The sequence below is a fragment of the Morus notabilis genome, unplaced genomic scaffold, assembly GCF_000414095.1.
Source record: "Morus notabilis unplaced genomic scaffold, ASM41409v2 Scaffold391, whole genome shotgun sequence".
NCBI classification, from domain to species: domain Eukaryota; kingdom Viridiplantae; phylum Streptophyta; class Magnoliopsida; order Rosales; family Moraceae; genus Morus; species Morus notabilis.
Window position 1 is genome coordinate 85,511 of NW_010366228.1, and position 19,544 is coordinate 105,054.

At 33.3% G+C, this 19,544-nt stretch overlaps 2 protein-coding genes across 2 annotated transcripts; one reads left to right on the forward strand and one right to left on the reverse strand.

Moving 5' to 3' along the window:
- The first annotated feature begins 287 nt into the window (after nt 1–287).
- Nucleotides 288–7,095, forward strand: LOC21386948 (kinesin-like protein KIN-14L). Its single transcript, XM_024173363.1, has 20 exons — nt 288–478; nt 697–788; nt 958–1,115; nt 1,222–1,368; nt 1,457–1,718; nt 2,085–2,188; nt 2,278–2,352; nt 2,708–2,809; nt 2,943–3,023; nt 3,193–3,274; nt 3,769–3,864; nt 3,988–4,161; nt 4,249–4,355; nt 4,451–4,648; nt 4,774–4,937; nt 5,021–5,271; nt 5,358–5,521; nt 5,653–6,338; nt 6,572–6,753; nt 6,853–7,095. Exons 2-20 carry the CDS (start codon nt 722–724, stop codon nt 6,927–6,929), a joined length of 3,177 nt encoding a protein of 1,058 aa, XP_024029131.1. The 5' UTR covers nt 288–478; nt 697–721; the 3' UTR covers nt 6,930–7,095.
- A 683-nt stretch (nt 7,096–7,778) lies between these two features.
- On the reverse strand, nt 7,779–10,732 carry LOC21386949 (EGF domain-specific O-linked N-acetylglucosamine transferase). Its single transcript, XM_010109911.2, has 3 exons — nt 10,047–10,732; nt 9,799–9,873; nt 7,779–9,353 (listed from the first exon to the last, which is right to left on the reverse strand). The coding sequence occupies exons 1-3, from the start codon at nt 10,255–10,257 to the stop codon at nt 8,050–8,052; spliced, it is 1,590 nt and encodes a 529-aa protein (XP_010108213.1). The 5' UTR covers nt 10,258–10,732; the 3' UTR covers nt 7,779–8,049.
- Between the last annotated feature and the right edge of the window lie 8,812 nt (nt 10,733–19,544).

Sequence of the window (19,544 nt, forward strand, 5' to 3'; positions counted from 1 at the left end):
GTAATTATTACTCTGTATTTTCTTATACTTCAAAACTTTTACGGGCCTAATGATCTCCACGGTCTGAAGGAGAAAGCCCAAATTCTGCCCCATGGTCAGGTCCATAACCAAGCTTCCAACGGCTCCCTTTCCGATAAATCTCATTCGTCGGCTGAGATTGCACACTCCACGAAATGGACGGTGGATGTTATCCTTTAATGTCAAAGGGGCACGTGTGGCCCCTACCAATTTGAATTCAAAACATGCCCTCCTTACTCCTAGTCCTGAGTAACGTTACGATTCCAAGATCCTCAGATTCCGAACCCAAAAAGGTCCCAAAAACCAAAAAGAAAAGGGGAAAAAAAGAAAAAAAAAACACTTTCACCCATCATTTTCTCTTGTTGGGTTTTAGAGAACCCAAAAAAAAAAAAACCCCAGAGAAAAGGAACCAAGAAAGTTCTTTGCTTGCACTCTCATTTTCTTTCTGCTGGGATTTTTCGTAAGTTTGTTTGTGATTTTGAAAAGGGAAAATGGATTTCTGGGTTGGGGTGTGATAGTTTTCTTGGATTATGGGGTTTATGGGGTTTTGTTTGTTTGTCGTGATTGGTTTTGTTATTGCAGGATCATAAGGGAAAATGGATTTCTGGGTTGGGGTGTGATAGTTTTCTTGGATTATGGGGTTTTGTTTGTTTGTCGTGATTGGTTTTGTTATTGCAGGATCAGCGACAACATTGAGATTTCAATGGAGGTTTCTACAAGAGCTGGGACCCATGATTTCACCATGGCCTCAAGAAAGGCTGAAGAAGCAGGTTGGTGCTTCTTGTTTCTTCATTAGTTTGTGTGCTGATTAATTATTAATATTCGGATTTCGATTATATTCAAGTAAGACGTACCTAAGAAGTTAAATAGGAAGAAGTTATGGATGTACATTAAATGAATGATAAAGTTAGAATTTGTTCTTGATTATCGAATGCGCAGCTTGGAGGCGATGCCAAGCTGTGGAATGGCTCGAAAGCCAGGTGGGTCCGCTCGGAATATCGAACCAGCCTTCGGAGAGAGAATTCATTTCTTGCCTAAGAAATGGTCTCATTCTATGCAATGCCATAAACAAGATTCACACAGGAGCGGTTCCCAAGGTATTATCAACGTAGGAAATGACTCATGACTCTTATTGTCTTTCATTATTGAGGTTCATAAAATCCGATGGCATTTTCTTTATCTTTCAATCTTCTTATTTAAAAGGTTGTGGAGAGTCAATTTCCTATACAATCGCTCAACTGGGAAATGCAACCGCTGCCCGCTTATCAGTACTTTGAGAATGTCCGCAACTTCCTGGTTGCTGTAGAAGACATGAAGCTTCCTGCTTTTGAAGCTTCTGATCTTGAAAGGGTAAATTTTCTGTATCATTGTAATATATGTTTTAGCGAGTAGTTTACAAGGGCATATGAATAATTTGGTCATCTCTTTTCTGTCTCAGGATACATTGGAAGCAGGGTCGGTGGCCAAAGTTGTTGATTGCGTTTTAGGCCTTAAATCTTATCATGAGTGGAAGAAAATGAGCTGCGGCAATGGATTTCATAAATATGCAAAATCACCTTTGGCTATGCATTCTGCCAACAGGATGCATTCAAGAGCTTCGGCTGCAATCCCATCGGACTCTTGTAGACGATTGGATTTGTCTGCCACATGTGACAGACAAACGCAAGCACCCTGTACGGGTGACAATAAGAAGCTCGAAGGTGACCTCTCTTCACCTTTTGTTTTATGATTATCGATGCGGACTAGAGATCTTCAGAATTTGTTGAAAATGGTTACATGTTTAAGCTTTAAATAGTATGTCATTCTTTTATTTTTTTTTACTTTTTTAATTGAAACATAGAAAAATCCTTTAGGATTATTGGTAAGATATATTGTAATAGGATTTAAGTCTTTGCAATTGTAGCAACGTATTTTGTTGTACTATAATTTTAATGCAATGTGATTAGAATGAGTGAGCAAATATTTTAGAATGATATGATCGATTTTCTAGAAACATACTTCTAGTTGGTTATGAACTTGTGGAACTCATACCTCATGAACTTCTGTACTTGATTATCTTTTGGCAGGCGCTCTGGTAGAATCTATTGTCAAGCTGCTTGTAGATTCTATGGTTGGCACAAAGGAAAATGTTGATGACAACCTTATCGCTTCCTTCCGTAATGGAGCTTTGGTATTGACCAAGACTATCTTTTTAATATATCCTTAAAGGATAATTGATGGATCTTGAAGTGAAGTTATCTGGTTTTTCTAATCATGTAGCAGGATCCGGTCAAGCTATTCAGCAAGATCATGTCAGGTTCTTTGATAGAACAGCTCCAGAAAGAATTGCCTGAGGTGAGCCTGATGAGAGCTGAAAGAAATTTTCCCCTCTAGTGATTTCAGGATGAGTAGATGTGGTGAACTGGGGTCGAGTTTCGGCATGCAAATGTGCTCAAAAAGTTTCCATGTACACTAGTTGCTTAATCTGTTATGTAACATGAATTTGTTATGTTCATTAAAAAAATTGACTTTATTTAATCTAAAACAGAGTTTGTCATATAGAAATAGAATGCCTTTAGAATAGTTCACCGATTTTGTCAGCATAACTCTAATGCTTTCTTTCTTTTTTTTATTACACGAAGCTCTTGCAGCATTTCAACTAATTTTGGCTCTTTCTATTTTTTTTTTTTTTTTTTTATATTTTGGATAGCTATGTTCAGTGTTAAAAGATTCATTGAGAGGAAGTAGTATCTCTCCAGCCCGCTCAACATCTGAGCCTCTGGGAAATTTATCTGTGCTTGGAAATACACGGGTATATTTATGTTTACTTTCTCATTCAACAAGAGTCAAAACATATTTTTTGTTGTAACATCAAATGGTATTTCATGTTGCACCACCTATATTGTTAACAAAGATTTGATGTGTTTATTATGCGCATGTAATAGCGCTGCAAATCTTGTTCGAGAATGGGTAAATGTAACTGTCATCACAAGGAATTATTTCAAATGCAAGAAAAAGAACTGACAGTGAGTATTTCTGTTTCATCGATTTCTCTTGAATATTACTTTTACTTTTATTCAATTATGCTGTCAACAAGTGGCGAATAGTCTAATGGTTTTTCAATGTGATTTTTACTCGGACTAATGAACGAAGATAGGTCTCACAACGAATAACATTAAATGTGAATCTGTGCAGGATCTCAAGGCCTTGTTGGTGAGAACAAAGGATGAGTTTGAAGACCTACAGTCCCAGTTTCAGAGAGATTTGAACTACTTAGGTATGCTATTATTGGTAAAGAAACTCATAATTAGCACATTATGATTAGCAATAATGAACTCTAATTAGGATCATAATCCCCCTTAATTTCTTCATCATCAATCATCTTTTTGTTGGGTGAAGGATTGGATATTTGTGGTTAATAGAGGCCTCGTTCATTTCACCGATTTGAGTTTTCAATTCTAGTTTTGAACAGTTAAAAACTCTCACAAAAAGTCACATCTAACTACAGTTAAAAGTTCTCACATAAAGTCACATCTAACTACAGTTAAAAACTCTCACATAAAGTCACATCTCAGCTCAAATTAAAAACTCGAATCGGCGAACTGAACAAGGCCAGAAACTTGTTTGCTAAATTTTATCTTTATACTGTTCATCTTTTATTCCTTTAGGCATTAGGAAGATCTCCATTTCTGTTGAGAAAAACGTTTGCATTTAGAATCTCATATAGAAATTCCTAGTGGAGTGTAATGTGCTTTTCTTCTGCATTCTCAGGAACCGAGGTACAAGAACTGTCAACTGCCGCTCTCGGATATCACAAGGTGGTTAAAGAGAATAGGGCTTTGTACAACATGGTTCAAGATTTGAAAGGTTAGATTAAATCAAGTAACTAAGTTCTGACGTGCTCAATCTTATTTTTAAATTCTTCATTTTAGTGATCTCTTATCATTCGGGTTGTGTAATGATTCTTACTTCTGTTGAAACTTGATTCAGGTAACATTCGAGTTTACTGCAGAATTCGGCCGTCCTTCAACGGTGGCTCAAAAGGTGTAATAGATTTTGTTGGAGAGGACGGTTCACTAGTTCTGTTAGACCCATCAAAACCTGGCAAGGATGGAAGGAGAGTTTTCAACTTCAACAGGGTGTTTGGCCCCACTTCTACACAAGGTAATAATATAACACAACAATCAACCATTATACAGTCCTTGTTAAATTAATCTGATCACTTTCTCACTATTGCCCTCAATTTTTCAGATGAGATTTTTAAGGACACTAAACCATTAATTAGGTCTGTCATGGATGGTTACAATGTATGCATTTTTGCATATGGTCAAACAGGCTCCGGAAAAACACACACTATGGTAAGATATTGTTTCTTTTTTTTTTTTTTTTTTTTTAATCCTTCCCATGGATCTCTACTTAATTTTTCGATCTCATTGTTTTCCTTCATTGACAGAGTGGTCCATCAGGTGGTTCAACCACAGACATGGGAATCAATTACTTAGCTCTCAATGATCTCTTCCAGATATCTAGCAAGAGAAAGGACATCATAAGTTATGAACTTCATGTCCAAATGGTCGAAATATATAACGAGCAAGTTCGTGACCTTCTTGCAGAAGATTCATCAACCACTAAATATCCTTTCATACAGGCTGTTCTATATCATTGCACCACATCTTACTTGTAATAACGTTTTCACCAAGTTTGGAAAAAGGATATGAAATTTTCTATTGTTGAGTTTCAATTAGCATACAATATTTTTCCTTAACACAGCACAAGTTAGAGATCCGTAGCTGCACGAGTGATAATGGCTTGAGTCTGCCAAACGCTACAATGCGTTCGGTGAAGTCCACTGCCGATGTTCTCAATCTCATCAAGGTTGGTGAGGTGAATAGATTTGTCAGCTCCACTGCAATGAACAACCAGAGTAGTCGTTCACACAGGTCAAAACGTTTATAAATTATAGTACTCACCAGGTAACTGAATATTTCTCAACATTGACTGCTTTTCTTGACATGTTCCGCAGCGTCCTGACTGTACATGTTCATGGAAAAGATGCATCTGGTGACAATCTCCGCAGTTGCCTACATTTGGTAGACCTCGCAGGAAGTGAACGAGTGGACAAATCCGAAGTCACGGGAGATCGGCTCAAGGAGGCACAGTGCATCAACAAGTCGCTTTCTTGTTTGGGAGACGTAATTACGGCCTTGGCTCAGAGGAATGCTCACATCCCTTATAGAAACAGCAAACTCACCCTTCTACTGCAAGACTCCTTAGGTTGTGACCTGATGATTGATGCCTTAACATCTTGACAATTAGAAATAGATTTCAATTTCTTACTTTTATGTAAATTTATATTTCAGGTGGACATGCTAAAACGCTGATGTTTGCGCATGTTAGTCCGGAAGAGGATTCGTTCGGTGAAACAATTAGCACCTTGAAGTTTGCTCAGAGAGCTTCGACTGTTGAACTTGGTGCTGCTCGTTCAAACAAGGAAAGCAGTGAGGTTGTGCAACTGAAACATCAGGTAAACATGCTTATTATTGCCACATTAGAGTTAGACTATTGTTATTGCCACAATATATTACTACTTTATAGGTTTGTTACTGAATTAAAAAGGTAGAATTTCCTAAATTAACTTCACACAAAATTTTGCAGATTGAGAGCCTCAAAAAGGCGTTGGCAAACAAGGAAGCACAGAATGTACAGCTCAACAAAACATGTGAGAAACCAAGAGCAATAATGGAGAGAACCCCTCCACGCCCTCGAAGACTGAGCATCGAGAATTGCGGCGCGGTGAAGAATGAGAAAGAGATGAATCCTGACGACAGAAAGGGATCCAAGACCCCCTCCGTGCCAAATCGGTCAAGGAGATCAAGCTTGGAAGGTCCGAGATCTTTCAAGAAGGATAATCTAGAGATAAATGTGGCAGATGATATGTGCAGGCCAAAGGCAATGTTGGCACAGAAATACGGTCAACCTCAAGATGCCGAGGCTGCCACAAAGTCATTTGGAAATTTCAGCAGTGGAAGCTGTATGCTAGATAGTAGAACACAAATTCCTTCTCTTCAGTTACCAAAGGATCCTAGGAGTCCAACAAGTGCTACCTATCAAAAGCGAGTAAAAATGGATAGTCGAACGCAGATTCCTTCTTTTCAACTACCAAAGACACCCGAAGCGCAAATAAGCTTCAAAAATGAGGTTCAGATTCTGATGCAGAATGAGCTAACCATATCTACTGATTACCAGACACCTCAAGTGATTAGTAGCACAAATGGTAAAGGATCCCAGATTCGGAGATCCTTGAGGACGATCGGAAAGCTGATTAATGGATCTGAGAAAAGGTAAGAAAATCCATTTATGGAACACATTATGGCCTCGTTTAGTTTGCCGATTTGAGTTGAGATAGTGGAGAGTTTTTAATTATAGTAAAAAAGTTAAATGCGACTGTTTCTAAGAGCTTTTAACTATAGTAAAGCTGAAATTGAAAACTTGAATCTGTGCAATGAACAAGGCCTATATTAGGTTACTTAGGAAACAAGTCGAAAATCGATATTAGTTTCAATCATACTTGCAGGAACCAACAGAATTTGATGGAAGCACAACCAACCCTTAAAGTTGCAAGCAATATCAATGATGGGAAATCACCAGTTACAACAAGTGCAAAATCTCTAAGGAGGCAATCACTAACCGGTATCCAATCGGGGTCGGACAGAAACCGAAGATCTTCTCTTGGAGGGAAGCTAACTGACAACAATCGTAAGTAAAAAGTATTGACTAAGGAAAGTCTTTCTTTGTAAATAAACAAACTTGTTTTACTTGTGTTTTCGTATTCATTGTGTTTGCTTTTTTTTTCAGATGCAAAGGACACTAGAAATGCCAAGACACCTCCTCCTGTGCGCCAATCAACAAACTTGACTCGGAGATGGGTGTAATGAGCTCATACGACAATAAAAATACTGTAGTTGCGCTTCAACTTGAAGCTTTAGCTGACTTGCTAACATTGAGTTAGGACAAAAACCAAAAAATTGCCCAGAAAGGTTTTCTTACTCATTAAGCAATCTGTTGATAGTGATTCTCCTTGTAATTACAATAACAAATTTGGACACCAAGTTCCTATTAATAAAATTTTTTTAAGGTACATTTTCCGAAATTATCATATAGTAACTTCTTTAATATATAATTGACCTCACAGTTCTCAAAATGCCTTTTATTTTACTCGAAAAAAAGGCCTTTTTGTTGGTATTACTCTCAAGTATGCATGGCTTTACGTGTACTGCGGGATGATATTATTTGTTGAAAACATAAAAATCTAGAAGTAGAGACCTTTTTCGATACACCAACATGTCAGTAAGTTAAGTTTTTTTGTCTATCAAATCTACATAAAATCATGTAAAAATAAAAAAAAAAAACGCAAATTCAACGATTAAAAAAACCTGATTTATCAGTACGCTGGACGTATGAGAAAATCTGCCTTAAAAAAAAATTATTACTATTAAATATTCCACGATTATGAACCTCTCATGTACACATTATTTTGGAAAAAATTTCTATGAGATGGTAACTTAACAGACGACATTCAAGAAATCATGTTCGTGTCGTTAGTTGCGGAAAAACGGCATGTCGTTAAGCTTCAAGAATCAGCGACTTTTGACAATCGACATGTCCAAATTCACTGGTAGCATCGAACCGGCAGTGGAGGAAAATGTTTTTTTTTTTTTTTTTTTTTTTTTTTTTTTTTTTTTTTTTTTTATGTATGCAACCGAAAATACACGACCGAAAATCAAAAATTGAAGTCAAACGCCCAATTATTGAGTACAAAAAAAATTCCCAACTTTTTGCCAAAAAGAAGCTTATTTCACAATGCTCAATTTACATACATAATACATGTATCAAAAGTCCTACGTAACATCAGAACAATTCCTACACATTACAAACAAATCTTTTCCTATCCATAATTTTATGTCCCCAAATTTACAACCTTCAAAATGATCAATCAATTTGTGAACTGTAAAGTAAGAATAATTTTTACAAATTACATTAAAAACATTAAATTTACCCTGATTGAAGATGAGGGTTCATGTTCTTCCTAGAGAGAGAATACTCATAAGCATTAACCAAATGCTTTCTAAATCTTCCCAAATCAAGTCTCACATTTTGGCCATCAAGATATATACTCTTTGTGAATTGCCACCCCTTTTTTGTGACACTACTTGGGTCTCTAAGAACAGGATCATTTGTATCATACTTGCCATATAATGAGCTCTCTCTAGTGAGAATCTTGTAGCCAATGTACTTCAAGCCAAGTTTTTTGGCAGGCTCACCATAGTAAGTCTCTGCAGCCCAAACAGTTCCTAATGGAATCACTTGGATGAACATTGATCCTGGCCTCATAAAGAGGGAATGTGTCATGGCAGCACCGTGAACGCCGATCATCATGTCACTCGAGTTCATAGCTCGATAGATCTTCGCCAACTCTGTTGTCCGATTGGGGCTCAGAATTTTGACCCTAAACCCTATCTCCTCCGCCATTTTCACAAGCAAATCCTCATTGGTTATTGATCTTGACCCATTTCGCGACAAAATAAGTAGTTTCGGTTTGTACTCACCGATCTTCAACAAGGCCTCTGGTGATCGGGACAACCTCGCCCGTGCTTTTCGCTCTTCATCTCGAATTAGGCCTTTGATCCTCGGCCAATAAGCCCGGTCTAGAACATGTCGAAAGTCGACGATGCTCTTGTTCCCTTCCATCAACAAGGGATCCACGCTTAGCTCTCCATGGATTTTGAGACCAACAATGGCTTCCGGGAAGCAATGAGTTCTCAAGTCTCCCTTGAAATCGATCGGCTTGTAATCTGAGAGACGTTTTAGGACATCTCCATACTTCATCACCCACCAATTGTGATAGTCAAGGATGACAAAAACGACCTTCTTCTTGAAACGCTGGGATGTGATATACAATGGAATAATCCCATCATTGAATTCATGGTAAACATTGCCAGTATATCCACCTGTAGAGAAAAACACTGCCGGAACATCATGGTAAACATCACACTCATGGTCTTTTCCTTTCGAGTCTTTTCTTGAGATAAGGTTTAGCTCATCAATGGTGTCCATGACACTTGCTTCCCATTTTCGGGTATACGGTTTGACCTTTTCGTGCCGGAGTTCTCTGGTTTCTCCTCCTTCTCCACCGTCGTCTACGATGCTCGAGTTGAAGTCGGTGAAGCTGTTTTTGTTGTTGTTGTTGTCTCTGGAGCCGTAGAGAAAAATTGAAGAGGAGCCTGATTGTGTTCTCACATCCCCTTTCATTACACAAACATCAGAACGAATACTGCTTCTGTCACAACATATGGTTCCTGTAATTAAAAGGAAAAATCCCTATTAAATAAGTGTGATTTTTTAATGACAAATCATTTTTCTGGTTTGGCATGTAAATCCAAAGAGCAACAACAAGTTTTATGAAAATTTTATCAAGAATAAATAAGCGCTCACCAGAGATTTTTTTAACCGTACAGAAGAATCCTTTAAAATTAAAAAAAAAATTGCTCAAAAATAAGAAAAATAATAATAACTAAACATGCATAACACTTTAAAGGATGTGATTTTATTGTCTAATTGGTGTGTTTATGATTTTTCCAGAAACTTGATATTTAATCCCAAAGTAATCCAAAGGCCTAAACTTTGAATTGATTTTAATACTTCCTTGGTCCAAGCAATAGTACTATTTTATTAAACTTAAAGAAAAATAACAACACACAAAAAAGGAAAAAGATTGAGAGGAAAGGGAAAGTATTTATTTACCATCAGAAACTGAAGAACAAGAAGATTTTGCATCGACACCAGAAGAAAGGCAATCACTTTCATCTTGAGGTGAATCTGGAAAACCCCAGAAAAATAAAATTAAAAAAAAACAAATATATCAGACCACAAAACTGAAGCAGAGAAAACAGAGAAAAGAAAGTACAAAAAAAAAAAAAAAAAAAAAGCAAAAGCAAAGGGGACCCATGAAGAGAGAGAGAGAGAGAGAGAGAGATAAAAGCAGAGCTTACACAGGAGAGAGAAAGTGGAGGGAAAGCCAAAGAGGTGAGGAGCTAAGACAAAGATGCAAGAGAGAAGAGAGAGAAGGAGGAGAGAGACAAGCTTAGGCCTTGATCTCTTGTAATAATAACCAGAGTTTGAACAATCCATAACAACACCATTTTCATCTTCTTCAAAACCTTGAGCTTTCCTCCACTGGTTATACCTCTGGTAGTGCACCATTTCCTATGCAAAGTTCCACTCTTCTTTTTTTTTTCTTTTTTTTTTTTCAAAAGCAGCTTCTTTGTGCTGATGAAGTTTTGAAAAAGAAAAAAGAAAAGAAAAATCAAGCCCAGATAAGGAGAAATGCAGAAAATGCAAGTGGTTGTACCAAATATATATATATATACGTGCTTATGTATATATGTATACTTATATGTCAGAGAGTTTTTCTGGTTTGCTTTGATTCCCCCAGGCTTGAGAGAATTGTTTCTGATTGGGTTTTGAGGTAACTTGAGCAGAGAGTTTTTTTTTTTTTTTTTTTTTTTTTTTTTTTTTTTTGTGTGTTTTGATGTCTTTCTCTGCAAGTGAGAGAGTAATAAGAGAAAATATAGAAGGAAAGAAAGGGAAATGCTTTTGGAGGCAAGAGCTGTCAAAGGAGGCTATTCTGATTTCTTCCTTTGCCAACCGTCAAAGGTGGCTCCCAAAAAATAAATAAATAAATAGAATAAACGAGTGAAATAAAAATAAGCCTTCAAAATAGGCTGATTCAGCCTTACACAACAAAAAAAAGTAATTATTATTGTTATTATCTGCTTTGCAGTCAATAGCGTGTTGATAAATAATAACAAATGGCATTTTGCTTTCCTTATTAGTGATTAGTGACCATTATCTTCAGAAGAAAACATTTTTGAAAGGGCAAAAAACCAGATAGAGTAATAACTATTTTTTCTAGTATTTTGTTTGGTATTATTACGTACTAGTATGAATATCTATGTTTTTTTTTTTTTTTTTTTTTTCCCTTTTTTTTTTTTTTTTTTTTTTTCTAATTTTATGTCTCGGGTCATTTTTATTTATACGGCTCCCAATAGGATATTTAAGTGAAATCTCCTTTAAAAAGACACATAAAACCTTATTAATATGGTATAAAACTTGCACAAAAAGAACTTCTCCTCTGGTCACTTTTTTCTTTTTTCTTTAAAATTGAGGATGTTTAAACGAAATCCACGGAAGGAATTTACTGCTAAACTATTCCTGTAACTATTTTTTTCTCTTTTTCATGAAGCCTAATTGAAGATATCTATGCCTCTTTTATTTCAGTCATTTAAGTTTTTAATTTTAATTTTATTATAGTTAAAAACTCTCATAAAAAATTAAATTTAATTTTTTTTACTACAATTAAAAATTCTCACATAAAATTACATTTCAACTCGAATTAAAAACTCAAATTTACAAACTGAACGAGTCTTTAGAGTGCGTTTAGTTGGTGGATTCGTGTCATAGTTTGGATCATGGTTCGTGACTTGTTACAGTGTTTTCTCTTAAAAAACACACGTAAATCAAGAATAATTTTGAATCATGATTCTAAATCTATCAACTTAATGTCCACTTAGAGTTTTCCAATAGAAAATACACCTAACATTAATATACTTAAACCTAGCCTTATTCATAGTTGATTGAAAGTCGAATGGATTTTCCAAATTGGGTATCATATAGAGTGGGACTTAAAAGAAAGAAAATGACTGTTTTTTGTTTTTATTTGAGTTTTCTCTTTTTTGTTTTAATTGAATATTTTTCTTGCCAATTAACTCAATGGTGAACCAACGGTCATGGTAACAGAAAGGGGTCTTCCACACGCAAACTTGAAGCGCGTGGGAATTATGAGCTCTGCGTCCATTGATTTGACTGAGCCTCTTTTCTTTATGCTTTACTTATACAGAGATCGTGACCGAGCCTTGAACAAAACAAAGCTCTCATGAACACGCGCATCGTTAATCGCTTTGAACCACCGAATATTTGAAGCTCATTTTCCAATTCAATATTTTTTAAGAGTTTTTAATTATAATAAAAAAATTAAATATAATATTTTTTAAAAGTTTTTAATTATAAAAACTTAAAATTAAAAATTTAAATTGATAAAGGATTTATTTAGTTTACTAATTTGAGTTAAGATGTGATTTTATGTGAGAGTTTTTTACTGTAATAAAAAATTAAATCTGACTGTTTTTGAAAATTTTTTACTATAATAAAACTTAAATTTTAAACTGAATCGGCGAAATGAACGAGACCAATAAATGAAACCTTAATTTATTGATACTTGATAGTTTGAGTATGGTGTGAAAAAATAAACTATCAAAAAATCTCTATTTTTATATTTTAAATTTGTATTAAAAATTATTTGTTTTATTTAATTTTTAATTTAATATGTTTTTATCAAATCTAATACTCAAAAACTAATCTTACCAAAAATACTAAATTTATATTGTACGTCCTTAAAAAATTATTGTACTAAAATAACATCAGAAAGCTTTTTTATTAAAAAAAAATACTACAATGAATTTATGATTGCTAGTTCAAGTATTAATATTTAAAGATTACTTTTATAAATGTCGCTTAAATATGTCATCAAATCTTTTTCAAAAAAATTTGGACCAGAAATTATTATTAATTAATAGCCATTTCGGTACTTATAACTGTTTCAGCACATTTTTAAGAGTCTTTCTAACGAATATTGATCTACTTGTAAGGAAAAGACAGGTTTCACTAGTCTTATCAATATTGCCTAAATATGTTATTAATTTCACTTTGTGTCTTAAATTTTCAAAAGTTTTATTCAATATCTTAAACTTAAACGATTATGAATGACATGTTTTTTAGGTCATAGAGCAGAATGTAATTAGTGAAAATTCAGGGTACTTATAAATTAATCCAAAGATTTAATATTTGATATACAATTTATGCCAAGTACTTGGCTAGTGAGACGACATTTCACATAATCTATAATGGTAAAATACTTTTTATGTCTTTTTCTTCTTGAAGAAATTTTACGTGGTCTTTTTCATTTTTCTCAATTTTTTATGTGAAGTCTTAAGGGTGAGACTATCAAGACACTCGACTTTCACTTCAAAAACATCATTTTACCGATTTGAGTTTTCAGTTTTAGGTTTGTACAGTAAAAAACTCTCAAAAAATGTTATATCCAACATTTTCTGCTACAGTAAAAAGCTCTTAAAAAATATCACATATCAATTCGAATTGAAAACTCGAATCCGCGAAGTGAACGAAGTCAAAGAATACACAAAATGTGAAAGTTCAAGATCCAGTGCTTAATTAAGGAACGCCGAATTAAATTGCTCAAATTGTGTTATTAAGATATGCTTTAAATATCCATCACATTTTGCCTTAAAACAAAATTTTTTTTTTTTGAAATTGAATAGCACGCTTAGTGTATTAATAAATTAAGTTTTTTTAATCATTAAGTTTACGTATTTTTTAATTTTTATGTAATTTTATACAAATTTAATAATTAAAAAACTTAACCTATTAATATATTAATGTATTAAAGAAGGAGAATGTCTTTTTTTTATTAGAAAAGAGAGAGTTGGTGAGGCAATAATCTTTTTAAAATGCTTTGTACTTTGCTCGCTATAAAGTAGAAAGTTTAATTTTGGATTTCATTATATGTTTGTCTATGTACGGTAGAATAATTATCAAGGAAAGACAATCAAGTTGTGATTAGATATGGATAGGAATAACAAAATGAGGGTTTCTTGCTGAGACAAGAAAAATAAAATTATCAGTAATTTCATTTCTTTTAATTATTTTCAGCTATTAGATTTATATTAAAAATTATGATTTTATATTTTTTTTAATCTTATTTAATTTTAATTAAATTTAATGGTTAAAAAATTAATCATATTAGTAGGACGGTCTACTAAAAATAATCTTAAAAAAAGAATATATAATAGATCGACATTAACGAAAGAGAATAATATTCATCTAAATATTACCAAGAGAGATTAAAGGCATATGGTTGTCTTTTTTTCAGGTAAAAAGGAATATGGTTTTTACGAAACCTTTTCCCTGTTCAAGAGCTAGTATGGAACTTATTCATTAAAAAAAAAAAAAGTTAATATGGAACTCTTATTTAATGAGTAAATTTTGATATGCATATGCGCTAGAAAGGACCTAAATATAATGAGTTTTCTGTATTCTCTTCTGAAACTTGTTGAGTATTTTTCTTTTCTTAAAAAATACATAATAATTAATTAAGTACTTAAATACGTCAACGATTACTATATGTCTACATGCATATACATATACTTCGGTATAAAAGTTGTCTCAAAATTCTGAGAAGAACATGGATGACAAAGTTTGAAAAAGCTAAAAAGATGTAAAAATAAGGAGTGAGAAAAAGGGCTCAAGAGTGAAAGCCATTATTATTATTGTTTTCTACAGAGTTACTCGACTAAAGAAAAAAACTATGGATAGTTATTTAATTTTTAACGGTTAAATTTGTACTAAAAATTGTTTGTCATGCATATTTTTTTTTTAATTTATTGTGATTTTGACCATATTTAATTATCAAAAATTAATCTTATTAGTAAGTTAGTCTACCGAATTTTTTTTTTTTTTTTTTTTTAAATGGAACAAAAGCCAATCCCATTTTTTTATACCATATATCATCATGGCATCTATGAAATGCCAAAATGCGTGTAGGTCGAGAAGGGAGCAATGCATGGAGTATGGAGGATAAGAGATCTACGTGCTAAATATGAAAAAGAAAATCATAAGAAAAACAAAAAAAAAATCAAAAACAAAAAGAGTGGAGAGGCTTTTTCAAAACTTGGGGAGACAGAATCCAAAAAAGATTCTAAAAGCAAGTAAAGTACACGCTAATTAAGGCTTTTTTTTAAGCCCAGCAATCGGCGGCGATTACATTTGTTGTTTTTCATTTTATCCGATCGAGCTTTTTATTGGTCCTCACGTGGCCAAGTCTTTATTTTATTAACTTTTTATGCCTCATTCATCTCACTTATTCGAGTTTAAAATTTAAACTTTATTACAGTAAAAAAACTCTTACAAACAATCACTTTTAATTTTTTTACTATAGTAAAAAACTCTCACATAAAATCACATCTCAACTCGAATTAAAAACTCGAATCAACGAACTAAATGGGCTTTAAAAGTTTTTACTCAAACACACGACAAAGTTTTGTTTTTTTTTTTTTTGGTAGGTTTTGATAACTTGACACCAAATTTTTAATCTTAACAAGTACTTGTACTCTTAATTGGCAAATTTTTTATCATTATAATCTAATAGCTAAGTTGGTGACAAAAGTACTAACAATCTGATATTTGGAGCACGAGTAAGATTTTAAGGTAAAACTCGTCAATATGGAGGAAAATTGTGATTATAGACATAAATTAAGAGTCCATTTAGTTTGTTTATTTGAGTTTTTAATTCGAGTTAAGATGTGACTTTATATGAAATTTTTGTATTGTAGTAAAAAAATTAGATATGACTGTTTTTGAGAGATTTTTACTGTAATAAAACTCGAATCGGTAAAATAAACGGGGCTAATAATTTTTTTCAACTTCAAAAAAAAAAAAAAAAAAATATATATAAAAAAAAATTTGCTTGAAATGGGAAAGGAAGAAATTGTAACACCTAGAAATAATAGATAGCTATATGGCAAAAAAGGGGAAATAAAGAAAAGGCTTTAGCGGGAAACAACATGGAAAACATTGGCACGTATTTGTATCAAAGTTACCAGGCCAACTCACGTGTAAACCATGTGCATATTGTCAGATGGACCCCAAGGTAAGGCCTAAAATGATTTTATCATTTTTCGATGAAAAATTGGAGGCCAGAAATATATATTGACGTTGCTAAAATGTTAATGTTTTTGCCAAAACAGATAACGTGATAAGTAATGTGCCACTTTTTTCTGATTGGTGAATTGCAATATTATGTAAGCAAATTAAACATGTTTATTGTCACGCTGCTTAATTAATGATTAATATATTTGGTAGACATGTATCTAATACATATAACATAACTCTAAGGAACGTGAGTGGGGTTCCACTAGATCAGCTTTATTGAGAGGGAATAAAATTAATGATAAATTTTATAAATTCTCTCTAAATAATATCACTTGTGTCAATACATCTTCTCAATTTTAAAATATACATATTGTATATAAAACTTCTCTAACTTTCTCTCCTCACCTTTATTCTGTTAATATTTTGGACGGAAGTGCTTATGTGTCCGTTAATTGTCTGGTTAGGTATTTAGACTCTGTTAAGTTCGCCGTTTGCTGCTTTATGTTTACATATGACTAGTCAAGCTAGGGAAGGGGAATTGGATATCTTCTGTATGATTACTTGGGGGTTGTACTTTTGTATTTTTTAGTTAGGCATCCGTTTAGTTTGTTGATTCGAGTTGAGATGTGACTTTATATGAGAGCTTTTTACTGTAACAAAAAAGTTAGATGTGATTATTTCTGAGAGCTTTTTACTGTAGCAAAACTCGAATTCTAAACTCGAATCGGTGAAATGAATGGTTGAATTTGAGTTATAACTTGAGTTGAAGTTGTAACTTGAGTTTGTGTTTGGTTGTGTACATTTGAGTTATGGTTTGAGATAAGAATCTTTTTGAGTTTGTGTTTGAGTGAGTCAAAACTTGAATTTGTGTTTATATAGTATTTTAATAAAAACTCAATGGTGATGAAAAATTTTAATAGGGTATATGTGTGGGGTTTTATTCGTCTTTTCGTTGTCAACGTATAGAAAAAAAAATCATCTCAATCATGATTAAAACGAAAAAATTATAGCATTTTTAAGAATAGAAAAAATATTGTTTATTAATTTGAGTTCGAGTTTTTGAACTCGAGTTGAAGGGAAAACTTGAACTCGAATTTTAGTCTCAAATTCGAGTTTAAACTTAAAAGAATATGAACTTAAATAAAGTTGCAACTCGAGTTGTATTTTTTTAAGTTTTTGAGGCTGCCGAGCGCACCCTTAGAGTTTATGGCTTGATCGAAATGGGAGGGTGTTTGCTAATAATGCTATGGCTCCAGTAGATGTGGTTAATCAGACAGGGCAGGTGTTTAGTGATTATTTGAGTGTTCTTTCGGTGGATTCTCAGGCTGCAAATGTGTCGGCTTCAACAGCTAGTAATTGGCATCCTCCGGTGCCTGATGTGGTCAAGATAAACGTTGATGCAAGTGTGCAACAATCGTTGAATGCAATAGGCATTGGAGTGGTGATTAGAGACAAGGAAGGAATTGTTTTGGCAGTCATAGCAAAGATAATGGATGGACGTTTTTCCCCTCATCTAGCGGAATGTTTTGCAGCAAGAGAGAGTGCGGTGCTGGCTGAGCGTCTTGGATTTCACAAGTGGATTCTTGAATCGGATGCTGTCAATACGGTTCGCGCCATTCAAGGCCTTCCTGATCGTGGTCCTGAATCAAATATCGTCGCAGATATTTAAGATTATAAGATTGTTCTTTTAGAGTGTAACTTGAGTGTAGTTTTTGAGTTGAATTTGAGTTATAACTTGAGTTGAAGTTAGAATTTGAATAAAGTTGAGTAAAATTAAATAAAGTTGAAACTTAAAAGAACGTGAACTTGAATAAAGTTAAAACTTGAGTTGTCTTTTTTTGAGTTTTATGGATAAAAAAACATGCCCTACGTATCTAAAGTGCAAAGTGATATTGTTTGTCATATTTCCCGCAATGAAAATAGAGTGGCCCACTTTCTAACTAATTATGTTTTTCGGTTGGGTATAGATCTCTTTTTTGTTTATGTTTTCTTGAAGGTTATGAGACCTTATGTTTTGTATGATCTTTCCAACTTAATTTAAAGTTTGTAATTTTCTCCTAAAAAAAATATACAAAGAATGAAATTCAACACGTTAATAAATAGACAGGGTTTTTATTATATATTATTATGCCTAAGATTAATGATTCTTTCTAAAGTGGTTGGGACTTTCGACTTTTCCAGTCGATTCAATTGCCAAATTTTACGCCAATAACCTGGCATGCACACGCATATGTTTCTTGTAGGGAAGGCCTTTTTTTTTCCTGAACTTCTTTTAGGGAAGTTTGAAAACGACAACAGACAAAACACATATATAATCAGATCAGCAACAGAGAATTGGCCCGTTACGAAGTAAGAAAAAGATAAAGAACTCGTTTGTTTGGATACTGAGAAAAAGTTGTAGAAATTAGAATCGAATTTATCTTCCATTCACGGTTTCTAATGGGTGGACCACCGGGAACAGTGTCACATGAGAGAACTAGGCTTTGCCGTATATAGTTGAAATACGTTGTTCAAATTTCAGTTTTAACAACAATAATTGACTTGAACGTGATAATTGGTCCCCAAAAAAAAAAAAACAAACCATAATTTCTTTGTGAGAGATTTAGGTTGCGTTTGATAGATGGATCCAAAATCATGATTTTGGATCCTGGTTCATAATCAATGTTTGTTTACCGTGATTCAAAATCATGATTCAGAATCAGTATTTGGTTTGGATGATTCTGAATCATGATTCAAAATCTGATGTGATGTTTTAAACCAAAATCATTGATTCTAAAATCACCAATCTCTTGATTCAAAGTGATTCAAACCTCTGATTCTGAATCATGATTTGAACCCAAAATCAAGAATCATAGTTATAGTTCTAGAATCATGATTAGAATCACCCTTATTTGAATCCTCGTACTAAACGAACCCTTAGAAATACCCCTCAAATGATGTCATCTTTATATTTATGCAACTCAATGATATATAAAAGATCTATGTTATTAAATTCACTTAAAAATGTCTAATCTATTTATACAGTGGCAAAAAAAAAATGTTAAAAAAATGTCTCATCATTCTACTTAAAAATGTCAAAGAAAAAGGGTCTAATCTATTTATATACAGTGGCACAAATATGAAGATTTTAAAATTCGGTGGCATGTCAAATAACTTCCTTTTTTAGTTTTTCTCCTTGGATAGTAAAATTAGTAATATATATTAATCACACAGTGCCATTTGAAATCCTGGTAGCTAGTGATTGACTTTGAGATGTCACCATGCAACCCATGCCATAGCTTCATCATATTGTGTGCTCTCTAAAATTTATGCCATGAGATGAGATAGAAAAAAAAAAAAAAAAAAAAAAAAAAAAAAAAAAAAAAAAAAAAAGTGATTCAAGTATGAAACCCGATTCTATCGAATTCACACAAAATTGGACAAGAGATGAGCAGGAGGAAAAGATTATATAAGATCTCAATCTCCTAAAAACTTTTATTTATTTATTTTTTCTGAAAGGTTAGTAACAAAATAGAAAAAAAAGCGTACTCAGATAACATTGAAAAAGAAATATTATTTAGTAGATATTGTATTTTAATCCATTGCAAACTAGATTGCTTATATCTCTGTCAATCAACGCGATAAGACTAACCCCAACCTAAAATGTTTTCGACCGAACAAATTGCTTAAAAAAAAAAATCTCCAGGTTTTTTTTCTTTTTTTTT

Coding starts and splice junctions, on each gene's coding strand:
- LOC21386948 (XM_024173363.1), top strand. CDS start 722: ATGGAGGTTTCTACAAGAGCTGGGACCCATGATTTCACCATGGCCTCA. Junction 4,162..4,248: donor TGGCCCCACTTCTACACAAG/GTAATAATATAA, acceptor TCAATTTTTCAG/ATGAGATTTTTAAGGACACT. Junction 6,339..6,571: donor ATTAATGGATCTGAGAAAAG/GTAAGAAAATCC, acceptor TCATACTTGCAG/GAACCAACAGAATTTGATGG.
- LOC21386949 (XM_010109911.2), bottom strand. CDS start 10,257: ATGGTGCACTACCAGAGGTATAACCAGTGGAGGAAAGCTCAAGGTTTT. Junction 9,874..10,046: donor CTCCACTTTCTCTCTCCTGT/GTAAGCTCTGCT, acceptor GGGGTTTTCCAG/ATTCACCTCAAGATGAAAGT. Junction 9,354..9,798: donor TTGTTCTTCAGTTTCTGATG/GTAAATAAATAC, acceptor TTTTAATTACAG/GAACCATATGTTGTGACAGA.